The sequence below is a fragment of the Ixodes scapularis genome, unplaced genomic scaffold (assembly GCF_016920785.2).
Source record: "Ixodes scapularis isolate PalLabHiFi unplaced genomic scaffold, ASM1692078v2 PGA_scaffold8__174_contigs__length_109621045, whole genome shotgun sequence".
Taxonomy (NCBI): Eukaryota; Metazoa; Arthropoda; class Arachnida; order Ixodida; family Ixodidae; genus Ixodes; species Ixodes scapularis.
In genome coordinates, this window is record NW_024609883.1 from 76,456,912 (window position 1) to 76,483,766 (window position 26,855).

Genomic DNA, 26,855 nt, shown 5'->3' on the forward strand with positions numbered 1-26,855 from the left:
GAAAGTTTTTTGCGCCTACAGTAGACACCAAATGCGCGTGCGAGCCGTATGCTCTCGCTCCGGCTAGAAGCCGCGTACGGATCGCCAAGCGTTTTAATTATATCGCCTGTCGCATGCTGATGGCCGCCATATTGTTTTTAGGGCGTTAGCAGTTACTCGGTTTTATTCACCTCCGGCGGCTAAAACCCCTACACGAATAAAGGCGATAGCCAGAGGAGGAACCATTTGCACGAATAAGGGTATTAAAAATTTAACTGTGTGGTAAATACGCCAAAAACGCAGGGAGAAAGAAAGAAGCCTTGATAGATCTGATCAATTTTGACACATGGTTGAAAAAACCTGGAGACCGTGGGTAAACGACACAACACTAAAAACTCTCAACAGACTTTTTAGTGTTGTGTCGTTTACCCGCAGTCTCGAGATTTTTTCAACCATGTGCAATGTACACCAGCTCGTTTTCGCCCTTAAATTTTGTGCACTAGTTTGACACCTCGTCGCCAGTTTGTTGTATATCTAAGGCCATGGAGTAATCGTAGTCGTTACGAATAAGCATATAGTACATATAGAAACAACTACTGCATTTACGATCGGGCAGAGCAGTATATGTAGAGAGTTTGGCCATTCGTTGGGAAGTATAGGAGACAAATGAGGAGGCGCATTGGCCGAAAGCGGGCTGGGCGGGTCACAGGGCGTCTTTACAAGTTGGAATGTGGCCAGCTAGAAGCCGGAAAGAATACCGTGGCGGTGGTCGCGAAAAGCAAGCCTAATAAGTCCGCCGGAGAAACTCTCGGTGACTGAAAATATCGTGAACGTGATGTTTCAATCACGGTCATTAAAAAATCGCGGTGGAAGAGTGCTGCTAGCGGAACGATCGACATAATCCGTACGCCAAGCGCCGAGGGCCGGGAATTTGCCGTCCAAGCGGCCGTCCAAGTGGTCGCACTCTGTCTGAGCAAAACAGAGTCGAGCGGCACATTTCTTTCTTACATCTTTCTGCATGATCATGATCGAAACATCACGAGCTCTCTATTCTCAACCATGGAGGGCTACCACCTTTACGTGCTTATTAACACCATATACCAATATATACATTTGATTGAAACAGTTTCTCCCTATACCACCGCTAGGATATTCTTTTATGCTTCTTGTTGGCCAAGAAAGCATGTCAAGCCCACTTTCTACGTCTCTTGCACGCCCTGGCTCTGCCCGCGCCTTCCATTGACCAAACTTTCTGTATACATGGCTCTTAATCAGGGTAATTCCGGTATTGGCAGACTGCACCGTTCGGCTGGCTAGCTTGCTCGCGTCGGTCAGTTTGAACTTGCTTCTACCTCATCGTTTTGCGTACCTACTCTTGGACTCTATGAAAACGCCCCCCCCCCCCCCCCCCATCCGAAACATCACGACACGTCATTGTTTCTAAGGTGTACAAAAAGTGGCTGCGAAAACCACAATTGTTGGTTGTCTATGAATTGCAGTAGCATTTGTCATGAGGCTCACGACGCAGCTCACTGTGAATACAACAATGCAAATTTTGACTGAACACTTTATTTTACGGCTGGTTTAGGATTGAATCATTGACGTCAGCGTGACTGCAGTGCGCCACTTGGAAATTGAGCGATTGCTTCGCCTTTGTGTAAAGGTTGTCGGCACCCTGGCTGCTTCCCAGCCCAGTTGCCCGTCTGCGAGGCAAAGGTGCCGAACTTATCTCGCGTGCGGCGACGTCACGCAAGCCATGCGCGCATCGGATGCGCCGCCTTGATAAGGCAGATCACAGACGGCGCACGGGGAATCGCTGCCTGGACTCAGGCGCCTCTGGTAACCATGTTAATCGTCTCGTCCATCTCCCATTAGATGTAGTTGCTTGTTGTTGAAACCGTTGGCTCTGTGTTATTCCTCCGGGTCGGGTATGCAGCAAGGCAAGCCGACAACAAGGTTTAAGCTTTCGTCTCTGTGTGATCGCTTAATGATCAAGCTGTTTGCCGACCATCATTGCAACCTCGTGTGCCTTTCTTGTCCTGTCTATCTGTAATCCTTTAATGTTGAATCTAGTGCCACCAAAAACTACGCTTCAGAGTAAGGGTACTTGTCCATATTGTGGCTTAAAATCATGGCTGCCAATTTTCTAAAGCTTTGTCTGAAATCCCAGAAAACGTATTTCTGTCCTCCTCAAATGTTTTAACAGCTCGTGACAAAGCAAAGAAATATTACAGGAGCTTCCTCACACCGAATGTAATGCTAAGGAAGCCGCACTTTTCAATCACGAAAATCGGCAGTTGCGTCTGCTGTGCACAAGCACCAAGATTGTGGCGGCCTCATCAATGCAGAGGTAGAGTGGTCGGGGAAGGGAGTGCCGATACTCTAAGCGCTGCTCATTTAGTGGCTCTAGTTTAAGCTGTTTCACCACCATCGTACACCATGCACCAGCTAGCTCAACTGAAACCGATAATTGCCTCTTAGCTTGGGTGAAAATGTGAATGTGTGCATACTACCGCTTGTCTAGGCTTGTCATCCTCGACGTTGTCCTGTAGAACGACGTCCAGGAAGACGTCGTGGAGAACCTCTAGGGCGATCTCAAGGACGACCTTTAAGACCACCTGAAGGACGCCGTCTAGGACGACATCAAGGACAACGTCTAGCACGGCGTCAAGGACGACGTCTAGTACGACATCTAGGACAACCTCTCGGGCGATCTCAAGGACGATGACTGAAACGACCTCTGGGACGACCTCTGGGCCGATCTCAAGGACGACCTCGAGGACGACCTGTAGAACGACGCGCAGCGCCTGCGAATACGGATGTGCTGCCTATGCGGAAAGCAGCGCCGCCACGAGGCGCCTCCGCATATGGCGGCTCACGCGCGCGCCGCTCATAGGCACAGCGCTTCAAGATCAAAGATCGTATCGCGAAAACCGGATGACGTAGCTACAGAATGCTATCACATTAAAAATGATGCATGGCATGATAATTATCACCTCGTTTTGTAAGAAATTGTAAGAAAATCTTTATTGGCTACAGTTCTGTTTTTTTATCATATTACAAAAACCGAGTTTTTCGTTGAAGTATTTGGCATCGGCCTGGATACTTGACTGCTTCATGACTCGTAGGCGCATACTCCTCGGATGCATATCTGAAAAACAATGCATCGATTTAACTTGCACAACTTAATTATTCACGTTTATGTTCACAATGACCGGCTTTAATTCTAAGCTGGACAGACAAATGTAATGCTTAGCTTCTTACTTTTTTTGTTTGTGCATAATTTATATCCTCTCACGGGGAGGTTTGATCTCTGTATTTCATGTTCATTTTTTGCTGAATTATTCGATGCAGAACGAGCCACTCCTTTAATATATTATTGATATTTTTAGGCGTACTAAGACAACTCGGGCATCGCTGGCTTTACGCCAATTGCGTGGTCCAAATCGTCTGCCTGCCAAAATATCCGCTAAATTTCTTAAGTTTAATTTGCTCCTACTATTACCATCGGCCAAGTCTTCCTCTAAGTCTAACCTACCGTCTTTCTTCCGGAAAATCCTACTTCCTTTTTGGCAATTATCGTGTTATGTCTTGGAATCGTTCTGAGCGTACATTGTTTATAAAAGAAGCTGTAATCTGCTAATTCGAGCAGTCGCCCATAGGTTAATTGCTTACCCATGATGCGAATGCACCTTTTTAATGCTAAATTTATTTCAATGCGGGCGAGGTTAAGATTTCTGTCACGTCACCGAATCCGTACCATATGCAGTTGTCTCCTAATTTTTGCGGGCTAGCAACTCGTAAGTTTAAGGTTGGACAGTTTCCTGATACATATCAATTTGGAGAGTATTCTTCTACTACGTTTTATATTTGTATTTCTGCGTCGCGGTACAATGTGTCCATCTCTATTTTCTATGTCTTCATTAAAATACATATTCGGATGTATTCCTGGTATCATGATACTATGAATTTCCGACCGTTGCCCTATAAACAGATGCTCAAGCAAAGCCTAGGGTCTTAAACTAGACCTTCAAGCAGACCGCCTTACGCACGTTCACCAATCGTTTCGTTTCGCTCCACTCCGAAAAAAAAAAAGAAATTAAAAATGAGGGAATTCAAGGCTCTGATATTCTCCGTTGTTGAGCTCAGCGCACGCAGCGTAGCCCAAATTGTAGACCTTTGATTAGCCGGCGAGCTGGAACTCGATATCTGTGGCCAATCAGTAGCTGTGTGCTCTGCGCTACGCAGTGTTTGCTACGCTCGACGTCGGAGTATAACAGAGCCTTTAGGAGACCTTACTCTAGAGCTCTGTTTGCTATAGAAGAAACTCGTCTCGTCACTTCATAGTATGAATTAAGCCCGCGCCCGCTGCTTTCCGCGGTGTACGTTTTACTTAGAGAGTTTTAGCAGATCGTACACAGTCGAGAGCGGGTCCAGCAGAGCTCTAGCGTTCGATCAACTATAATTTGTTCACCCTTAAGCGGAGACAAGAAGCTCCGCCTTCAGCATAAGCTCGGTGGCTTTCGCAGTTCTTTGGTTGCGCGGGCCTGCGCATTCATACTTGCTTTAGCAAGGGCATAAAGCTCACACTGAGGGCGGACCTTCTAGCGTCAACTTGAGGGTGAACGGAATATAAGATTCCGTAAAATAGAGATTTAGTAGATCGAACGCTGTGGAAAGCGGGAATGCTTCGACGAAAGGGCATGAGCTCCCGCGATAAGAGTGTAGTACCTCTATATTCCGTACACCCTTAAGCTGAGACGGTAGGCAATACCACAACCACGAGAGCTCGAGGTCGCTGCTTTGAAGCCTTCTTCCGGAGAAGGAACACTCGCGCTATAAATGCATGTATCAAAGCCAGGAGCGGGGTCTACCTCTCACTTGTACTTTCGGCTACAGTCTCAGCTTAATTGCGAACGGAGTATAGAATGCAGTCTTCTAAAAGTACGTAATCTCAGGTTCGAGCTTCCGCCAAGCCTCGTTGGAACCGTCAGGGGTTATCCAGACGACCCCTTCCCGCTCCCAGCGTCGACCGCCGCACCGACGCGTCCGAATTCAACTAGCGTTGCCAGGTTAAATTCAGCAGTCGGTATTCGCATTATGGTGTCAGCTGTTTCTGGCTTCAGACTGTACCTTAATGTGTGAATTCACTCAGCTGACACTTCGTTGCAATGGTTACGCTGACCATAGCAGACGAACTTAATGATGCGAAGGACACGGTGGGGTGGCCAGGTGAGGTGCGTGCAGAGTCTTTCGCCGAGCTTTGCAAGGGCGCAGCGTGAACAAAAATAGTTAAAAAAATGACGTAACGCGCATGGCTGACTTTTTATCCTCTAATATCTTGACCAGTTTTACACAAGAAGAAAGAAAAAAACAAACAAAGAAACGTGTTTTTTCTTGCAGAGAAAGGGTAAAAGCACAGGCGAGATGGTGAAGAACTTCCATCGTAAACCGGAGACACGGAAAAATAAAAAAAACGGACAAAACAACAACAAGTCTCAAACACAGCTTCTAGTTTATTTGAACACCTCCGCTCTTATACATACACCACAACCCTCCTCTGCAAAGGTCGAAACACCTCCTCTCCACTCCATCAACGACAGCTCAAACTGAACCAATGACACATGCTACCTCCCTTCCTTTCATACCAACCAAAACTGACCCAGACGACCTCCTTTCAAATCCATGATAACAGTCACTCAAACAACAAACCCTCCTAACGTTGAAAACAACCCTCCCCCCCCCCCCCCCCAAAAAAAAAGTTACTTTTTTTTTGCATTTTGGAAAAAAAAATGCTTTCAACCGGAACGTGGGGCTGAATAACCGATGTGCCCACTTTTCAGCCTTTCAATCGCTTGCCTTGGTTCTACTTCTATAGTAACTTTTGACATTACTTGAATATTTATGTATGCTATGACTCCGTGAGTTATTTTGGTAAAGGATCGAAAGGCATGTGACGGCAAAAGGGCTCTGGGACGTTGCATTTTCACGTACTTCCCTCCGGCATTCCGTTTGGCCCACTGCAGTCAATCATTTGACTCTTCATCGTGTTTTGACGAAAATACCTTTAAACATACCATCTACACTCGCTAACCTCAGACAGATGTGGATATAAGCAATTCATGTTTGTAAAACCCCTGCGAGACGAACTGTACCTCAAAATGCTTGGCAAACCCAGCAGGAGAGTAATTGCTATTTTAAGCACATGCTTTAAAACGTTTACACGGAATCTGTTCAGGGGCTTGGATCACCGTAGAAGGCGGGAATAAAAGCTATCGAAACCGCCACAAAAACATGATGGACGAAATTCAGGAGAAATTAACTTTCTCCTGAGATTAAATCGCCTATTTTTTTTTTATAATTATTATCTCCTGAAATGACAACAAAGATGCAAAGAAATGTTGATAGGAGAGAAAGCAATCCCGAACATCACCTGACGAGAATCGAACCCAAGACACGAAAATTTCAAACCATATACACTCAACCATCGCGCCGAGAAGAGACTTCTGAAAGCGAATCCGTCACGTCGCTACAACTTTTTTTTTTTTTGTTTATTGATTTTGCCACAACAATACAGACTCATAAGAGGTGCTACGTGAAGAAAGGCTCCTCATCTCTCACGCGCTGGGAAGAAAGAACATTGGAGCTCAGTTCCGTCTTCCTCGGCGTCTGGCTTCCCGCCCGGCGACTTTGCCACGCGCTATTTGAGCCATTGTTTGTTATTATTGCAAAGGACAGACCGCATAGGGCAATTTACAATAGGAATGCACTGCAGGTTCTTGCAGGGCGGCAAGCCAAGAGTTGGAAAAGTGTGAGTAATCGCGTGACAATATCACATGACAGTCTCGCGTGATTTGATGTCACGGAAAGTTTTCAAAAAAGCCGCAGAAGTGTGGGGGAGCTAGCAAATCCAACGTGTTCTGGGATACCGACTTCACCCGTAGGATCAAGGTAAATCAAGCATATCCGTTTCTAGTAGGAATTTAGGCATTCGCATGCAGCGACAAATGCGCTATAGCATGAGGGGCATGCTTCGTGTAGTACTTGACAAAAATGATGGTGCATGTCTCAGCTAAGATATGAAGACGCCGAGTTTATTTTCGTTCCAATTAACTTTACACTTTCCGTGGCATACGACATAGACATTAAGACGAACTTCGCTTCAGGGTGACCAGATGGAACCCCAAAGTTTCATGGCCGTGATTAAAATTCTGGATTTAATGGTAGGGCATAAAAGAAATGAAGTTTGGGCTTCTGACTCACCCCGCCAACATTGCTGCATGGTTCTCTGTTTGTTAGCTGTAGTAAAGAAGACCCTCCACCATGTCTCAAGACAGGACCGAGGTAGCAGAAAACGGAGCAGTGAGATAAGTGAACTGAAAGCTAGAAAGAAAAATGTTCTTTAGCTTACAAAGGACACAATATATGAAATCGAATGTTTAGTGTTTCTTAAATTGTTGTTTTTTATACTCACAACATCCCTCGTGTAGTGATGGTGGTAACAAAGCTCCTTCAATTTTTCAAAGAATTCTCCTTTATTCCCCACGAAGCTTGGAAGGTCTTCCGCTTTCACCGCACCGTTTACCACGTCAGCTGGAACAACAATGGTAAAGCTGTCTTGTGCATTTAATAAGAATTACGCCTCAGAACCACGGTAGTCAATCATAATCAGTGGGTGAGAACATTATCGGCTGAATCGAGTGGTATACTAAGCACATTTCCAATCTGCATAGGTATTTGACGACGGTAGCAAATATATCGTGTTTGAAACGCCGAAAAGGCTTGCTTGCTATCCACTTTTTCGTCCGTTGTCTCCGGCTTTTTTATTTTTTTTTTGAGTCTATCCTCGTTCTAGAGTCGGCCGTAAAAATCGGCGACTGCGCGTAGCAATATAGACCTTTCATCGAAGGCCTATTTCTCCCGTGGATTTGATTTCGTAAAATTGCAGGGCGTATATCCCTTTCTGTAAAGGATAGAGCCTAAAAACTTCCCAGGGTCAACGGTGGACGGCGATGCAAACGACCGAGTCGAGTGGCGGGGTGCTTTGGCGCGCGAATTGATGGATGCATCGGAAGCAGCGTGAAAGATGCAGCCGAGCAGGTAAAGAAAGCAGACGACATGCTGAGGACATCCGTCGGTACTAAGTGCGCCATCGTTATGCAACCATGTTTTTTTTTTTTTGTTTTTTTCTACTTGAAGTTTTGAGATCATTGCTCGAATTTATTTTTAAATCAATGGTGCATTACAAAGAGATTACGTTCATTTCGCGTTTCCTATAATTATGTCATACGTGACGTCACACGTGACGGTAACGTCGTGACATTACCCTCGTGACCCTCACGAGGGTCACGATGGTAGCCCTCGTGATCCTCGGGAAGGCAACCTACGTGACTTTCGTGAGGGTAACCCTCGTGGCCTTCGTGAGGGTAGTCCTCGTAACCCTCGTGAGGGTAACACTCCGAGACTCTTGTGAGTGTAACCCTCGTGACCCTTGTGACCCTAGTGAGGTTAAGCCTCACTGATCTCTATAACAACAGACCGATCTCACCAGCCTGTTTGGCCACGCCACCGCTGCCGCAATGAATCGAGCGAACTTTAGTCTTTCTGAAATGTGCGACAACCTCGCTGGAGCTCTGGGCGTGGTCAGCGCGAGACAGCACGAGCCTTGTCTTGCACTGCTGCTTGTCTCCTGCGAACTAAAGTTATGGCGGCGTAACGCATGCGCCGAACGCTTGGTGTGATATTGCTGGATCGCGTTTGCCCGCTCCGCGAATGAACCCACTGGCGGCAATCTTTTTGGTAGAGTTATACCTCTAGCCAAGGTACAGCTGCTGCAGCCAGTATCATCCATCCATGGCACACAGCGTTGTGGCAGTTGTGGTGGCAGGCTGATATCAGAATAGCGTGGGTGATAATTCGTGCTTGATTAAAATTGTTTGACAAAACATATTTTTGAAACCCGGCATGAACGGTAGCCGGATCTTTGAGGAGCCGGTGAAAGTTTCACGAAATCACGGCACCGAGGAAATGCAGCACAGCACGCATGGAAATTCGCATCGAAAGAAGCGTCAAAAGCAGACGCCGGTACGGTGTCTGCTGTCAATGCGTGCTGCGCTGCTTTCCCCCGGTGTTGCGCTTTGGTAGAACTTTTGCCGGGTCCTCAAAGATGAGCCTACCATTCACGCCGTGTTTCAAGAATCTGCTTCGTCGAACAACTTCAATCAGGCACGAAATATCACCCACGGTACAGTGTACTAGATCCACGGCTATTTTGTGGCAGCCTGCCGCCGCAGCCGCCATTGCGTTGTCCGCCATATTACTATGATGGCTAGAGATAATATAACTCTATAACAAGATGGCCGACCGTAGCCGTATTCCCGTCTATAGGCGGAGCTGTTCAAGCGCGATCCAGCGTATAGACATAGAGATCACTGGTAAGCCTTGTAAGCCTCGTGATGGTAACCCTTAAAAACCTCACAAGGGTAACCGTCGTGACGTTACACGTGACGTCACGTGTGACGTGATTACGGGAAACGTCCTATAATGCAACGCGCGGTTACACCCAAACCGACGCCGACGCCGTCGCTCAAGCACGAAACAAGCGCCTAAGAGCTACGCTATAAAACGGACAGCCGAACAGTAACTTTCAATTGATATGACGGTGAAGTGTTGCTTTATGCTATTTGATGTGTCCCGTATGGACAGGCCTTTGGACTACGTCGAAATTCAGTAGCACTGCTTGTCTTCTATGAAGGATTCTTTATATAACCCCAGCCAAACGTCGTTCTCTTCCCTCCGGTGTACTCATTGTATTGCGGTTTCTGTTCAGACTATGGGCAGGAGATTCAACTGTCGCGTCCCTACCGGCTGAGCGCAACACTGCGCACGACGAGCCAATACCATCAAGTATAATTTGTCTATTTTTCATGCAACGTTTCGTAAAATAAAAACACATTTCTAGATATATATTTCTTAAACAGGGCCACGGAGTGTATTTCTCCCTAAAAGCGAAGAGTCGCGTACTTGTGTTTAAGGAATGTGCGAAGTGAAAATCGAGATAAATTTTGTCTACGCTGACATGTTTCCAAGAACACCCAAACAAAGGAAGAAAAATAAAGTATTTACCACACTGATAGGCCAGCACAAAGAGCAGAAATACGCAAGCGAGTCGAGCCATATCCTCTGTATCTCGTTCTGAAGAGGGAAAAACGATATCAACAGTAAGAAAATCAGTAGAAAAACAAATATTCGGTCAATAATTTACAATTTCCGTTTAAAGTATTGGTAGCATTGGTACAGGTGGTATTGTTTTGTGTCGGTGTGTGTGCGTGTCTATGCGTGAACCTGTGTAACAAATTGCAAAGTTAGCACAGTTGGGTAGGCTGTTGCATCAGTGTTTCTAGTACAGTCGCTGCACGTTGAACAGTTTATGGTAACATCGAAGGTGTCTTCGCGTTTTTCGTTCCTCTCTCTTGTTGGCCCAAAATAGAGAAGCGTTTAAGCGTGATCCAAAAAAAAAATATTGCCCGCTCAGCTTGGCTTCAGTCAAATTTGTGCATAATTATCTCGGTCGATTCCGTAAGGTATTTTATTTTAAATCATAGGTATTGCTAGCGGCACTCAGTACGTTGTTTCACGGTGCGGCAACACCAAGTTTGAAGCTTTTGCCAAAACTTTCTTATGCAATGTGTAAGTCAAAGAGAGGAGAAAAAAACGCGTCGCGAGTGAGTAAACCCGTCTGGAAGGAAACTCCGCATTCGCAGCAGTTCTGCGGACCGAAGTGGACGATGTATGGGCCGAGATTTCTTTATTCGTTGGAACTTGGAACCAGCGCCGTCACTAAGGTACGCGGCACCCGAGGCGGTAGCACACCGCGACCCCTCCACCCCCCTCCCCCCTTTTTCTCTATCCTTCACCTTCCTAAAAATATAATATTTAGTCCGGGACTACTCTATAATAGGTAGTTTTAGAATAACGTACGCAATTTTAGCGTAGGCTAGAGCTAACTTTAGCGCTTGGGTTAGCACACTCTTCGCAAGAGTGTTTTAGAATAGAGTTTCTCCACTGCGACGCAAAAGCCCAAGTGTCTCGCGGTCGCAACGCCACCAAGATACACTAAATCATTTTAATAAAAAAATCCAAGCTCTTTGATTCAGAGTAACGTATTAAATTTGTTTAGATATAAGAATGCGACGGGAGCGGTAGACCGATCGTGTCCGCTTGCGTTGCCTCTGAATGAGGGGTATCGTGTACTGACTTTCGCCGCCTTCGCCGAGAAACGTTCTCGCGTCGCAAGCAGCAACTTGCCGGCGATCGTTGCTCACCTTGCCGAGTCTTGCGAACCGTCTGAGACGCGCAACTCACGTATAGTGCAATGTCGGCCTGCCTTAAAGCGCAGTCACGAGGATGCTGCCTATGTCGCGCTCTCGACGCCGCCAAAGCGGCCGGAGTCACGGTCAGGACAGAGCCGCAATTTTTTAACTGTGCTATTCTTGTTTTTAGCCAACTTCTTCATCACCAATCCTTCTTAAAGGAGCGCAAAGACTCTGAGCTCGCACGCAACAACTGAAAAATAGCATACGCTAATATAGCACACGCAACGTGCAAATCGCACGTAGCGTTCGGCGCATGCGCAATGCCGACAACGCTATTTTTTTAATACTTTCATTGTATGTTGAAAGTTGTTTATCGTACTGTTAACTTAGACCTTAATTTTGGGGGATGACGTATAACGTAAATCAGTAGACACAAAATCGAGATGCAAAAATATTATGGTTAATTAAAAAAATATAATCGAATGTTCCGGCTACAACAGGGCTTCCTCATGGGTGGGTGGCAGCACACACTCATTGGCTGATCTACACTCTGTTCACCAATAAGCTGAGACTACGGGGGAAGCTACGTGACCGTCGGACCAATCAGCCACCTTCCTTTAGACACATGCCCCGGCTCTTTCTCCGCGTGGGTATGGGCGGGAGCGTGTTGACGTGGCGAAAGAGGGGCGCATGACTGGTCCAACAAGAACCAGTCTAGCGACCCGCAATATATAATTGCTCGACGGCTTTTGGATCGCTAGCGAGCAAATATTTGAGAGCTACGCTCTAATAATGCCAGTACCTTGCTTTTGAGTGGCCGATGCGCACCAGCACGAAAAAAAGAATCAAAAGTGAAATTTTATAATTTCCATGAAAAGAGTGACGCCACCAGGGTCGCCGAGTTTAGATGATCGCAGCTAAAAAGACGGTGCTCGACTACTTCGATATACTACTGACGGATGGCGCTACGTAAGAAACGAGAGGCTGATGCAACTCGACCGACTATCTCCCCGTATAGCGACAGGTGGCAGGCAACCTGGCCATTGGAGCACGTAGAAAGCAAGGTAACAAAAAACGCTTGCAAAGAAAACTTACATTTTTAGGGAAGCGAGTCAAAGCATCAGAAAATATTACATTACAGAAACTCGCGTCGCATCGAGGAAAGCGTAATAAACACTTTCGTTAGACTGTTCGCTAGGGCCAAGACTCGACTCGTCGCCCCCGTAGGGTAGCTTGGTGCGTATCTTCAGCTCTTGGGGGCCCATTGACGAGGCTTTCCGTTCACAAAGTAGTTGAACGACTTTTATATCCTAATTGGTTTACATGTATATGGGCAAGGTGACTCGAATAGGTAGTAGTTTAAGATGCGCCCACGATGCCTGGAGACATTCGTTATTTCTTTCAGGAGTAATCGGTAATTATTTTCATCAAGGGGATCAGGAAGCCGAGTGAATCCAGTGTAAGTAAAATTGTGAACGTGCGAAGTGTTTCCTCGGCATTGAAACTTTTAGTGTACGCGCTACTCCCCATCGCGGGTCCTCAAAAGTATGCAAAAACCATGGTCAACCAGAAGCAATCTACTAATCCGGAAGTTTGGCCATGTTTGTTTTTGTTTACCGCTGAACACTTTGTATATCAAAACTAACACAACATTAATAAAGAACGCAGGTTAATCACTATAACGTGTAAAAATAGCATTCAGTTATCCTAAATATATATATATATATATAAATGACATCTTCAAGTTGTGGGGAGCCTAGGAGTTCGCATGTAAGTAAAAAAAAGCTACCGAGGTCCAAACAAACTTGGATAGTTTAATCGGGCGTTTCGGAGGGGGACCCTCCTTCTTCAAGCGTGACATAAAAGTGAATAGGGTTACATGGTGGCCGAGATTCTCACTCGGAGAGGGAGAGGAGAAACCGGCACATGAGACAGACGACAGAAGGCACAACATAACAACACAAATGCCCCAAAAAGGGACGGCAACAGCAATTATATTTGAAGTTAAGATTTACGACAGGCGGAACACAACGGTGTCCCCAGCCCCGAAAAACCTCCCCCGATGAGGGAACCGCGGAGGCAGGGCCTTAAGGGCAAGAAGCCACACGCGGCCGTTAGAGCGAGTCATCTGGAGCCGACCCCCGTTCGCCCCGCCACAGGCGAGTGCCGCACACTTGGTCCAATGCCCGTCCGACTCCGACACCGGACCAGAAGCGCCAAAGGGCGCCGCTCACAATACATCTGCTAGACAAAAAGCGAGAGGGGAGCTGAGAGGGGGGGGGGGGGGGGTGCGGATCGGAAGGGGCGACAATTTGGCCGTTCATATGAGCTGTACGCCACTCGGTCTCCCCGGGCTCCCATTCATGCCACTCTTGACCGCGTCGAATTCGTATATGAGATGGACTTCCTTGAACTCCGTTCTATGTTTGATCTAAAGCCGGATTGAAGCAGAATGACAGAGAGTTTGTCAAATGAGCGGTCAGTTTGTGCCAAGTGTTTAGAGAGTGGAAGACTGGGTAATTTCGTCGAATGGGATCGGTGGTTGTTAAATAATTTATTGAAGGCTGTTATGGTTTGTCCCACATACTGCATCCGACACACCCGACACTCAAGGACGTAGACAACGTCGGGAGTGCAGCACGTAAGGTACCCGTCAATATATATATATATATATATATATATATATATATATATATATAAATATAAATGTTAGCTCTTGGCGAATATGCTGGGGTCATGGAGGTAGGAAGCTTCTGTAGGCGACATAACGCCACCAGCGGTTAAGCCGGGGGAGACGTTTAGCTTGGAGGGACACTCCTCCAACGAGCACCAAAACCTAAAGGTGCTATTGGACGAATTATGCGAAACACAGAGCTGATTTGGAGCTTAAAGCTGATTTGGTTGTGTTTTGGTAACCCTTGGGGGCGTTCCGCCGGCCGCAACCTTTAATTTCGGCTTCACTTGGATTTTTCTCTCCAGGCTGACATGAGCCGGTATGTCGCTTCCCTTTATTCCTATGTCCATGGCTGGGATCCTCGAAGAAAGTGTGACGGAAAGCCACGAAAAAATGTGCGAAGTGTTTAGGATCCTACTCAAAAAAAGAACTGTACAAAAAAAATGGTAAATTGAAAGAAATATCAAATTTTTAAACGCGCTTTAGCAGGAATCGCACCACGACCTTACGATTGTGAGCTCGGCATTCTACCACAGTGCCATGTACATATCGTAAGCTTCACTGTCACACCCGGTTGCGGGTAAACGCAAAGCTAGCTGGCCTTTTCTTTACTGCGGTGAACTTTACTAACTGTACAAATACCAACGCCGATCGCAGGCGTTATGGCGTTCGGCGTTAGCGTTCGAACGGTTTTGTGAGAAGAACCAAGAAACACATTTCGTGCCCACCATTTTATAAAAATATAACAGAGCATAAAATAATATCACATGCTACCAAAAAAAAAAAACACACACAACCCCTGCAATGACTTTTGTAAACCCCAATGAATGGCTCGGTAACATGTTCTGTGTATACCGACGTTCTCTGCATAAATCAAGATAAATCAAGCTTTTTCCTATCCAGGTTTGTTCATAAAATTTGAACGAAATACAGTGTAGAGTAACTTACCAATAAACTTTTATCTTCGAAGCTCTGGGGTCTGCAGGTGTCAGATGTTTAGGATTTTGATTATGAGCCTTAAGGTTTCTGCAAAGATTTATATAGTGGTGATGGAAACAAGCACACAAAAACTGCATCCTGGAAAGGTTTATTGCACTTTTTTATTGTGCACATTCTTCGAGAATTTTCAAGAAGTAAAGTGCATGCTTCTACTGTTGGTGGAGGTTGCCGACTCACAATCGTCATAGATCAATTTTTTTCTTTTATTTTGTGTTTTGTATTCTTGGATGCCCTGAGAGCCGAAGTTTATGAAAATTCCTGCTTAACAATTGGCAAATTGTATGTTCGACAGTAAGTAAAATATAAGAATAAAGTAAGCGAGGTATACGCACTAGTCCTATACCCGGATCCTAAAAGATTGTTCGGTAGAAGCAGCATAGCTTTGATAAAATTACATCAATCGTCCTGATATAGGTAAATTTACATAGCAATTAGTTAAATATAATTGTGTCTTACACTTTAGAGCTGGGCTCTCGCACTTGCAAGAAGCTTCGTGGCTAATATGACACGTATGATTAGTTTCATATAAGCACTACCATTGATGATTTTAGTCTTATCAACGATGATGGCGTGTGGCCCGAGGGGTGCTTGTTTCGGCCTCTTTGGGGTCCGCTCGTAGATTCTGGATCTTCCGAGACTTGAGATAATGCGCCATAACTCAATGAATAGCACACAAATTTATTATCAGAATGTGCGTGGTTTGCGGACGAAGTCTGATATTTTTCCCATCAATTTTGGCCTCAAATTTTGACATTTTATGTGTCCCTGAAACTTGGCTAACCAGTTCTATATCTAGTTTTTGAGAACTTCAGTTCCGATTACCACGTTTTTAGATGTGACCGGGATTCAACAGGTTCCTCCTCGACCCTCATGGAGGCGTACTTACGGCTGTACAGAAATCATTACCGTTCTTTCGGCGGATTGACCTTGACATAAATGAATGTGTTTGGATTGAAGTTCGAGTCACGAACTGACCAAATCCGCTTATCGGATACTATTACTTTGTGCTTATAAATCAATTAAATGCAGAGGTGCAACCGGGCTGGACAAGGATGACGAAAATAATCCCTGGAGAAGGGGAACAAGAGGGACAAAAAACAAACACAAATTTCCAAGCACAGCTAGGTGACTGGTGCTCGACCAAAAAAATCTGCCTGGTCCGGGTATCCAACCTGGGACATCTCTCCATTTCCAGTGGAGCGTTCTACCAACTGAGCTAACCAGGGGTTGAACGTCAGTAGAGAAAACAGGTTTTCTTAGCTGCCACCAGCCTAACAGCGAAGTAGGCGGTTAAAGAAAAAAACCTTTTTTTCTTCGCAGTTACCCTTTAAGCGAACTTTGTAAGTTGTTTCCAAACGCAAGCGTCAAAGATAGTTTGTGTTTGACCAATTTCAATATTATGTAAATATAAGAAAAATATTGTAGATATGTATTTGTACAGTTCAATTTCTCAATAACTTGTCAACGTGATTAAAGTAAATAAAATCATAACCAGCAGGGGGCACCTTCTTTAGTGGGTGTTTGGTGAATGTCGCCACTACGCACCCCGAACATCGTTGGTTCACCTATAGTCAGTGAATGTTCCCAGAGCACCCAGTTGCATGCAGTCCGCTTACAGGAAGTCAATTCTCCAGAATCCAGATCTGACTGGCTGGTTTGGCTCGTGGCGGAAGTTATCAGTCGGCCATTATGAGGATTTGCCCAAACTAACAAAAAGCGTATATAAACATTTCGCGTTGCCACGGGTATCACGGGTAAGCAGGAGTGTGAGCTCTGAGCATCGATGAGTTAGAACCAAACGGCAGGTGCTTTGATTTCCTCTGGTTTTTCTGCTTTATATCATGTAGACGTTACTCTGGGTCGCCAAAGAGGATTGCCGGCTCGTTTGCTCGCTGTGGTTGCGCTGGTGCTGTGTTTCAAAATCTACGCTTCAGGCGCTAAGCCTAAGATTTGACTTCAATGTGTTTTAAGGGGAGAGATAAAGAGAGACAAAGAGAGAGACGAGACGAGACAGCAAGGAGCAACACGCGCAAAAACTAAAGGAAATAATTTAAGAAAAGAAAGAAAATACAGTCTCGCTGCAGTCGAGGAAAGTCGATAGAAGAGATAGGAAGAGAACGAACACTACACTTTACCCTTCGATGCACATGGCAGCGCCTAATTGGCGATGGGTTGGAGCGCGACGGCTGCGTCGAGACTCGGTTCTGAAACAAATTAAAATATTGAAAGGCGCGAACTAAAAGAGGACAACGAAAGACACACGTACAAGGACAAGCGCCAGAAGTAAAGCTTGGGAGTTTCCGTACTCGGGGAACATTCAGCGACTGTAGGTTGACCCACCCTTGTCTGGCTCTGCATGGCCTGCCCATCACAGAGAAAAAGGACTTCACGATGGTTGTGCTGTTCAAAACGAAGGTTTGAACCCTTCGTCCCCCCCCCCTCCACCCGGCAAGGCAATACAGCACCTTGGCCTCCGCTTCTTGCGGAATAGTGTCCTGGTAAGGCCCGACCAGGATAATCCAGTCAGTCGCTTTTCTTTTAATATCCCCTGTTGTCCTTCACTTTCCTCCTCTTCACTTCTTTCAATTTGTACCATCCTTTGGGGCAACGACCAAACTTTGGTGGGTATGGATTTCCTTAATTAGAACAACGGCACCATGACAGAGCAGCACACGACATAACAGCGCGTGACAAAACAGCACGGTCAAAACAGTACGCGTCAAAATAGCACAGCGTCAGAACAGCACAGCGACAAAACAGCACGCGTCAAAATAGCACGCGACAAAACAGCACAACGTCAAAACGGCACAGCGACAGAAGTGCACGTGCCAAAACAGCACCGCGTCAAAGCAGCACGACGTCAAAACAGCACAGCGACAAAATAGCACAGAGTCAAAACATGACATTGAAAATATAGCTAGAGTTCGGCGTTTTCGTTTTGAATTATTTGAAATTCCGCGTACTTTTTTTTTCGGTTTTTATTCCAAACAAAACTTTTCGGTTTATTGCGGTGTATATTTGTAAACTCATAAACTTCTCAGTTATAGTAGGTTTATTGATGAAAACACTAACGAAAATGTAATATTAAAAGCGTTTGTGTAAAATGTATATTGGGTACCGGGTAAAATGTATATTGGGTACCGGGTCTTACAGAACAGGTCCGACGCGACCTGTTCTGTAAGACGCAGTGGGGCCTTACTGTGATCTGACATTATCGTCGTGTGCTGGTATTTGTACACAGGACGAGCATGAGCTACAGTACCACTTCGGTCGGAGAGGCAAATTTTAAAATGAAGAAATCAGCAAGCATTGTACTCGGTGCACTTTCCCCCATCTTCACGACTGCAAGAGGTGATAAATTCGCGCCGACGGCAGAAAGACAATAAAACACTCGTATTTATGCCCTCATCTAGTAGACGGAAGCTAGGGGTGTTAAACAATACGCGACATTTACGGACGCTCTTGATTTCCGTTGTTTGATTTCACAATTAAACTCTCTCCTTTTAACTAAAAACTCGGGACAAATCCCTATCAGGTGAAAAACCCAGATTTCATCCTGAAGACCCCTGCGCCCCCGGAGCTTTTGTTAAAAGTTGAACCGATCTCGCAGACAAGCAGAAAACTTGGAAAGAAAGTGGTCATATGGTCAGTTATGAGTAGGGTTCCGTGTTTTCGGAGTTTAGTTTTCGTCAAGTTCGGAGGGTTTTTTCCTGAGTTTATTTTTTGCCGGAAATTTGGAGTTTATCGGAGTTTATTTTTGTTTGATTCAGAATTCTCCAAAATTCGGAGCTCAATTTTGCACTGTTTTGATTAAAATAAACAAATAATATCCAAATTTAACCGTATGCTGGACAAAAAAGAAAAAAAAACGCGATTGTATCAATTAATATTTTCATCAGTTGGATTAGGTGTTGGTGCTGTTACTACAGGCATTACCAAGTTGTCCTTGAACAAAAGTAGCACACAGGTGTTATTTCGATAAATGTAGATACCTTTAAAATCAATAACCTACTGGAGGTAGCCGCAGGGAAGCCTGAATTCATTCCATGCTATTCTACCAACCAACCGCACGGCCCCAAAAGGCAGAGTGGAAAAGGATGAAATGGAGAAGTTTCAACTGCCCTCTTCCACACTTTATGTAATTTCTATGGTCCATAGCTTTCACGATTACAAAAACATAACCTCTCCTTCCTCTCAGGCACAAATAGTATGACCAAAACCGGAAACATAAACAGTGACTTTTGTCTTGACACGAGAGTACAATGACCTGTTGTCCTGACCGAAATTTGAAAGATATGTGTGGTGGCATTTTCCCAGGACCATTTACTCTAAGCGCCGATGAAACCGTAATTGCAAAATATATTTGTGCGTGTGTGTGGGAGGGGGGGGGGGGGATTGGCACATTGAAATTCAGAGTTTATCGGATAAATCCGACTAGACGAAACTTTTACCGGAGGGTAACACGAAACCCTTGTTATAGGTCACATCCCCTCCCCCCCCCCCCCCCCCCCCCACAGACACACACCACTCCAAGCGCCCTCGAAAATACTGAACTTTTTCAGTTAAGACCGAATTCGGAAAAATGAATTCGGCGAACTTTTACCGGTTGTATTCGGTTTAACCCGAAAACGTTGAACCCTAAACATGGCGTTTGAAGTTAGAAAAATGCACGTTTCAAATAAGGCACTGTAAAGGAATTGAGGTGCTAGGCCAATTCGTCGAAAGCTAACTCGTCGATGGCCAATTTTTCGAATCCTCTCTTTTGGAAGCAAGTTCGGGGTGGGTAGTAGACTCGATGCGCGCATGAGAGTTCCCTGGGCAGTACCGGAGCCCCCGCTGGTGCTTATTCTGGCTAGTCTCTAGCGTGACTACACTGGGCCGAGGTTGAGCAGTTTCGCGTGGCTTGCATAATGAGCCGTGCTCCGTGCTGTGCATGCGCGAGGAGGAGTGACGTCACACTGCGCACAGCTGGCGCGCCGGAGCCGCCGCCGCCGCGCACTCCGCCGCCGCCGCGCCCGCCTCGCCGGTCTGCGCATTCCAGAGGAGTGATGTCATAGCCGCGGCAGACGCACTGGCGCCACCGCTTGCCCAGCTGACGCTGCGCCGGAGCCGCTTGATAGCGCCTCTCATTTTGTGCGCAGAATTGCTCACACTACGTATATCCTGGCATAGCCGAGTTAAGCCACCTCATTCTTTTCTTGAGCAGTTTTGCTTATTTTGACGCGCAAGTTTGCCGGCGATATATTCTACAATAAATAATTAAATCGCACGGAAATGTGCTGTCGTTAGTTGTTAATAGAAAAAAACGGAAAGCGTGTACGGCAACGGTGTGTTCAGCCCATGGTGCAGTGTAAGGCCACAGCATTGAGGCTGCGGCCTATTACTGATTCACCGCTTTCCACTCGATCATTGCCTTCGTCGGCAATAATCTGTGATTTTAACTCAAAACGTAAAACTTCTCGCCGGCAAACTCCAGCCGCGTGTTTCCAGGAGATTTTATTCATGGCAAATGTACCCGACAGAATCGGTGCCCATGGTACACTTTGAATACGCTCCACATTAAAGTCACCGTATCTTACCGTTTCTATCAAAACATCTGTAATCGGCGCATCTCCCGCTTTTCTTTTTTTTTGTGTGTGTGTGTGTGTGGGGGGGGGGGGGGGGACGTTTTACGCGTTTGCAGTAATTACGAAACGAGGAGTACTACGGAACCTCACCGGACCGCCACAAACCAGGCAGTTCATAACTCGAACTTTTAGATAATTTTTCCCAATAACTTTTCCCCTTTCCCTGATACTTCAAAAAAGACCAGACAACGCAGCCAGCATCGACGCGAAGGTATCTCCCTAACTAAACAGTGTCTTCAGAGATTAGAGTAGTTAAGTAGTAGTAACTACTGCTAACTTTATTTGTTTTTAGCAATCACACAGCAGCAGCACTCGGGACACTGACTTGAGTGCGATCAAGTCGCCGCCAGCGTACTTTTTTTTTTATTCTTCCTCCACTAGCTGGTTAAATAATGCCATGCAATGTCCAACCCTTTTTCTTTACGTTCTGTTTTGTTTTCATAAAACGCTACCTATTACAGCCTTTTTTACATGCGTACTGTTTTGTCGTTGTGCTGTTTTGACGCCGTGCTGTCTTGGCACGTGCTCTTCTATCGCTGTGCTGTTTTGATGCGTGCTATTTTGTCGCCGAGCTGTTTTGACGTTGTGCTGTTTTGACGCGTGCTGTTTTGACCGTGCTGTTTTGTCACGTGTTGTTTTGTCGTGTGCTGTTCTGTCGCGTTCCATAGAACAACACTTGGGCACGGTATTTGGGCATGCGCTGGTAGAGTAGCATTCTTAGCAAAGGCTTTTTTTGTTGAGGTGTTACCTCTTCCTTTGTGGGGCAGAATGGTGGGTGGCGCACCAGAGCCACTGAAGTCCCGAGGAAACCAAAATACCCAATCCGCCTCTGAAAAGGGGTCACACCGAAGCAATTCTTCTATCAAGCAATTATAGATGGGCGGCCCCGCACAGGCAGCCCATCTTCACATTCACCTGGCGGTGTTGTAATTGTAGTGCAGTTTGGAGTGCCGTGTAACAGAGTCCCTCTTGACACTTCTTTCGATGCTGTGGCTACAAAAATATTCTTACTGACCGTCTCATTATGGTTCTTTGACTCCTCCCAGCACACATTCCCAAACACGTGCATGACATACAGAACATTTTAACTCAACTTTCACAGCCGTTATTAAACTTAGGTAAATCTAATGCTGATTACACCATGGGGACCATGCACGAATTGATTCCCGTAGTGGGGTTATTGAGCGATCGCTACTGTTTTCAATTTTTTCTTTAAATAACAAATCCCCAACGTTTCTCAGTGCTGCACACAGCTCTTTCACCTGCATTAACATCTTGGAGAGCTTTGTTGACGTCCCCTGAGTTCAGAGACGTTTGCATACTTGGAAACTAGACAAAGCGGTCTGGGAACGTTTTAGCCAAGTTGCTACATACAGGTCTTCACTATCTGCTATTATGTCCCATGAGGAGGCTACGACGTGTGGTATTCGACAGATAATTAATGCCGCCGAGCAGTCTATCGCCCATACCTCCGGGATTTACAAAAGAAACGCGAGCCGTGGTGGCACGAAGGCTGTTCAACCACCACTACGAAGGAAAATCGAGCCTGGAAAGCTTCCCGGTGGTAGACAACTGTGGAGACTCAGAGTAACTTTAAAAGGCGGAAAGCGCAAGCCCATTAGAGAAGAAAGCTGGCAAAGAAGACATCTTGGATTTGATATCTCTCCTCTGTAAGTAATTTTTCGTACGGTTAAAGAGGCTTGGGATTGCCTACGCAAACATCAAAGTCGACTACCGATGTTTTACAATTCCTGCATAAAACGTGTCTTGGGGTCTGTCAGAGATGTTACCAATGTTCTCGTTCAGCGTTTCCACGGTAAATTCAGCTCTAATAATTATAGTGCATATTTCTACCAATTTAAATTTCGCACAGGAAGTAGCTCCATTCCAACGTTGGGTACTAACCCGGTGCAATATAATGTGGCTTTTGGAATGTGTGAGCTCATACAAGCATATGATTTAATTATCTGACTACAACCCCGAGCCTGGAAGGAGATGCGACGGACAAACACAAGGTCTTCAACACAACTGAAATTTACTTGACAACAAAAGGGCTTATATACGCATCAAATCCTACACAAAACGTTAGAGACGAGAGAAGCCGAGAGAGAGACAGAAATGGGGAATCTTGTGCCAAAAGCAGTACAGCAAAGCAAACTTTACAACAGAACTGAGAAGCAGTGACCACTATTATACAACACACAAAAAAGACAAAATGTTTCAACACTGTTTACACTGGCAGTGCCTCCAAAACAACTAAAAAGAAAGATGTTTTAAGGATCACTGAAAACGTACACTTTTCTGGCGAAGGCCGGAACTCTAGCAAAGGAAGGACGCAAAAAACCAAACGACGAGGAACCGTACACAACGCAAACTGATATTGATAAAGCTTGAACTTGGGTAAAATCAACCAAAACCTCCTAGGGCACAACGAAACACCACCTTATGAGCAAAGACACCAAATTTGTAGGAATTGACACTACTTTAGCCAGTTCAATGTTTTGTTCGCTGGAAGAGAAAATCAGTCTGTTGCGACAGATATATTACAAAATGTAGTGAGTACACTGACGCTACTATGGTCATCGTCCACTAATTTGAAAAACAAAAGGTGAAGCATGCTGATAATTTCCAGTTTTATATTAGGGGTGCTAGGCATCTATAATTTACCGGATTTTTCATGCACTCCGAGAAGGCATTTTCTATTGGTTTTAACTAACCTTCATCGTCCAATATATTTTTCCATAATACATCCAAGTTTCTTCAGCCTTTTCAAACGCCAATCAGCACCGTGTGGCCAGTAACGCGCCATGCTCTCCCAAAAATCTTCCATAATGAACGCATTAATTTAATTGCCAGTATCTTTACTGGAGAGTTGTATTCAGTATCGTTTGTAGACGATTGCATTAGACTAACGAGAATGAAAAGGTAGAATATATTTGTAGACTTGCAAAGTGTAATTACTGCAATTATTTCCTCTGAAAGACACGAAAAATACGCTCATAGCGCTTGTGCGTGTCAAGATTAATAGAACATTGCAAAACGGATGCTACATTTCATTTTGTTGGATCCCAAGTCACGTGAGTATATTAGGCAACAAGAAAGCTGATGGGCTGGTCTCATCCTCCAGGAATCTTCGGCAATAGACCTATCTCACGAGCCAGTTTGACTACGCCACCGCTGCCGCTATACACGTTGGCAAGTCCGGCTTCAGGGCGCTGCCATCTTGCTTGGCTGGGGTGCGCTTGGACGAGGCATAATCCTATTACGAAGCCTTGCTAAGGCGTCGTAATCGGATTATGGCCGCGCCCAAGAGCGCACCCCACTGAGGAAGATGGCGGCGCCCTAAGACCGGACTTGCAAACGAGTATACATCGAGGGAACTTTAGACTTCCTGCACGTGCGACAATTTCGCTGGAGCTCTGCACGTGTGGAGCACAAGACAGCACGAGCACTCTCGTGTACTGCCGTTTGCCTCCTGTGAACGAAAGTTATGGCGGCGACACGCTTGCGCCCAATGATTGGTGAGATCGGTATATTAGCTGCTCGATACGTTACCAGGACATCAAAGGAGTCTTCAGGCCTTCAATTTTTGAAAGGATGGCTGAGAAAAAGGGACAGAGCATCTTATGGTAAGCTTCACTTCGCGAAGCCCATTTCCGAATTCGGGGAGAGTACCTCATTCGGGAATCGGTTCCACGAGGTCTTAATATGTTATCTTCTCACAGGCCATTCGCATATCGCCCACGAACGCCTCCTCTGCTGGGAACATCCACCACGCTGTGCAGCCTGCGGACGTGTTGTGTCCATGCTACAGAAATTATGGACTTGCTCTGGTCTTGAGTAAAAACGACGGTATTATTTTCTTGTCTTTTTTATATCCTATACCCGTTTTCCCTATTATTTTATTGGAAAACAACCCTGTCATCTCAATCTATTGCGTACTTAGTTTTATTGCTTGCACTGGCCATTTACACCGGATCTATTACCACACATATATGTCAGGTCACGGCATACTAAAATGATATATTATAATACGTGGTGCGGCCCACTTTGGCCTAAGTTGCTTTTTGCGCCATAAAACCCTCGATCATTATCATCATCGAAATTTCAGAAAACGATCTCTCCAACAGTTACCACGTAGAAATTACAAGACAAATAGTACATGTACTTTGTTTGAGGTTTTCAGAATGCGCTCCGTCGCTCCTAGGACATTGCGCATTCCATCGTTGGAAGAACGTATTGTTGATGGCGTTCGCACGTCAACAAACACGTCAACAAACGCAGCGCCGTATTGTATTTCGCATTTTGTTGCAGTCCTGAGGCAAGTTTCACCGAACGTTCACAGCAAGGGCGTGTTTTTCTTTTTCATTTTCGTTCTTGTGCGGGCGTACAATGTTGGTCGTCCTGTTTTGCAATAAACCGACTGTGTGTGAAATCATGTATTGACCATTTAATTTTCTACATTTCTGTGCTTAAAACACGAGTGGTTATGATCAGAATATTACACTAGAGCGTAAATGTCTTTCTAATATAAATTTTAGTAAAGAATAGTACTGATACTCAGTGACTGAAATAAGGCGTGAAGTAACCATTACGTGTAGGGAAGAGGGTGACATGAGACTAGATACAAAAAATACACCATCGCACGCTAAGAATAAAGTTTACTTAATTCGTTTTTTTTTTTAAGTCGACGAAAAGTTGACGATCAGCAGAAGCAGGACACTTATAGCTAGGCGCCCTTGGCATTTAAGTTGTTCTGTGTTCCTTATAATGTCAAACAACGCTCAACGCTATGATACGCCCAAGCCTATTAAGCAGCACCAGAAGTGTATCGTCATGCCGATGGTCGTCTTTGCGCTTTTACCGGCAACAAAAATTACGCTTAAAAAATACGCCGTGAGACTGAGCTTTTTTAAACGCAAAGACTAGAGAGGTTATAATGATGCGTTTCAGGGCGCTGCATGCCACATCGGATAGTAGCGTTGGCTGCAATCGGACATTGTGAATTGGAATACAGGTGTAAATATCATTCACATTGGAGTTTACTGGAGGCGGACTTCGCAATCTGTTTCAAGATATCACGGCCGGGGCAATATCTAGTCTGCCGCACATCTAATTTCCAGTTTTGAGAGCTGAATAAACGCATGCACGCGAGGGATCTGTTTTGAATAATGGACTGTCTTTAGCTCGGAAATATAACTACCCCGACTAGTTCGGTTTCGAAAATAAAATATAATTTTTTTGAGGGGCTATCAATCCCAACATATCACGGCCTATGTCCACTTGCGCGATCTTTCTGTAGAACTATTTTCTTTCTTTAGAAATAAATAAAAGATTACGTTACCACTATGAGAACGAATTCCAATATGAACTCTTTATTGTCACTTAAACAGTATTGGTGCAAAAATAAACAAGTAAAAAAAAAGTTTTTTTTTTTTTTTTTCAGATACGATTTAAATACGTCTAACTTTCCAAAAGAAAAGACAGGAACGAGAAGTGCTTTTTTGCCTTGTTTTACTCCCGAGTAACTCCTGGAAAAATATAAGTGTTCATTAAGAATTCCTGGGCTATAGGTGATATCTTTAGACAGGTGAGTAAACGGCATCAGTGGAAAGAAACTTCCTTGGAGCACGTTTTGTAATACAATAACACGAAAGTTTCTAAGAGATTGTGCACGGGTTGTTATTGTAGTCTTGCTGAGCAATGCTGAAACAACCTTATAATACACAATAAAACCTAAAAACGTCCCCCGCAGCGCAGTTGTTAGCGCAGGACACCACACTGCTGATCTGGCTGTTTAACCAGTTTTTAATTTACTTTACTCTAGTTTAGCTAGAGCGGCAAGGGAGAAATATACAAAAGCAATACTCGTACACTATACACTTAACAATCTAAATGAGTGACAAAGCGCAAGAAAAAACGACCACTATAAAGGGAGCCTAGCAGATCAATTTGTTGATATGCATATGTTGATATGAGTTGTCTCAGGTAGGCCTTGTATAAGTGCTGCGTTTTTATCTCCAGTTGCAATCTCATCACGATTCCTTCTAATATCATATTAATAGCGCCTGTCTGCCAAAGTCGGTCGCTCGCCCGCAATCCCGAAACATGAAGAGCACCGTACAGTAGCAAATAACGAAACTGCATCAGCAACTCCATAATATTTTTATATACATTTCAGTATTTGAAAAACGTTTAGTCCTAACTATAACTGGAATGGGAAGATGGGAGAGCATTATTTGAATTCTTGGATAGTTCGAA

General features: G+C 45.0%; 1 protein-coding gene across 1 annotated transcript; it reads right to left on the bottom strand.

Annotated features, from left to right (window-relative positions):
• Positions 1-3,094: 3,094 nt before the first annotated feature.
• Positions 3,095-10,156, bottom strand: LOC121833494. The gene is made up of 4 exons (XM_042286826.1): positions 10,105-10,156; positions 7,454-7,572; positions 7,243-7,362; positions 3,095-3,130 (listed from the first exon to the last, which is right to left on the bottom strand). Exons 1-4 carry the CDS (start codon positions 10,154-10,156, stop codon positions 3,095-3,097), a joined length of 327 nt encoding a protein of 108 aa, XP_042142760.1.
• Positions 10,157-26,855: the final 16,699 nt, after the last annotated feature.

What these genes read in the sequence shown, in the direction of transcription:
- LOC121833494 (XM_042286826.1), bottom strand. Translation starts at nt 10,156, where the DNA reads ATGGCTCGACTCGCTTGCGTATTTCTGCTCTTTGTGCTGGCCTATCAG. An exon ending in ATCACTACACGAGGGATGTT is followed by an intron (nt 7,363 to 7,453) that starts GTGAGTATAAAA and finishes TTTTCTTTCTAG; the next exon opens with CTTTCAGTTCACTTATCTCA. An exon ending in CATGCAGCAATGTTGGCGGG is followed by an intron (nt 3,131 to 7,242) that starts GTGAGTCAGAAG and finishes ATTGTTTTTCAG; the next exon opens with ATATGCATCCGAGGAGTATG.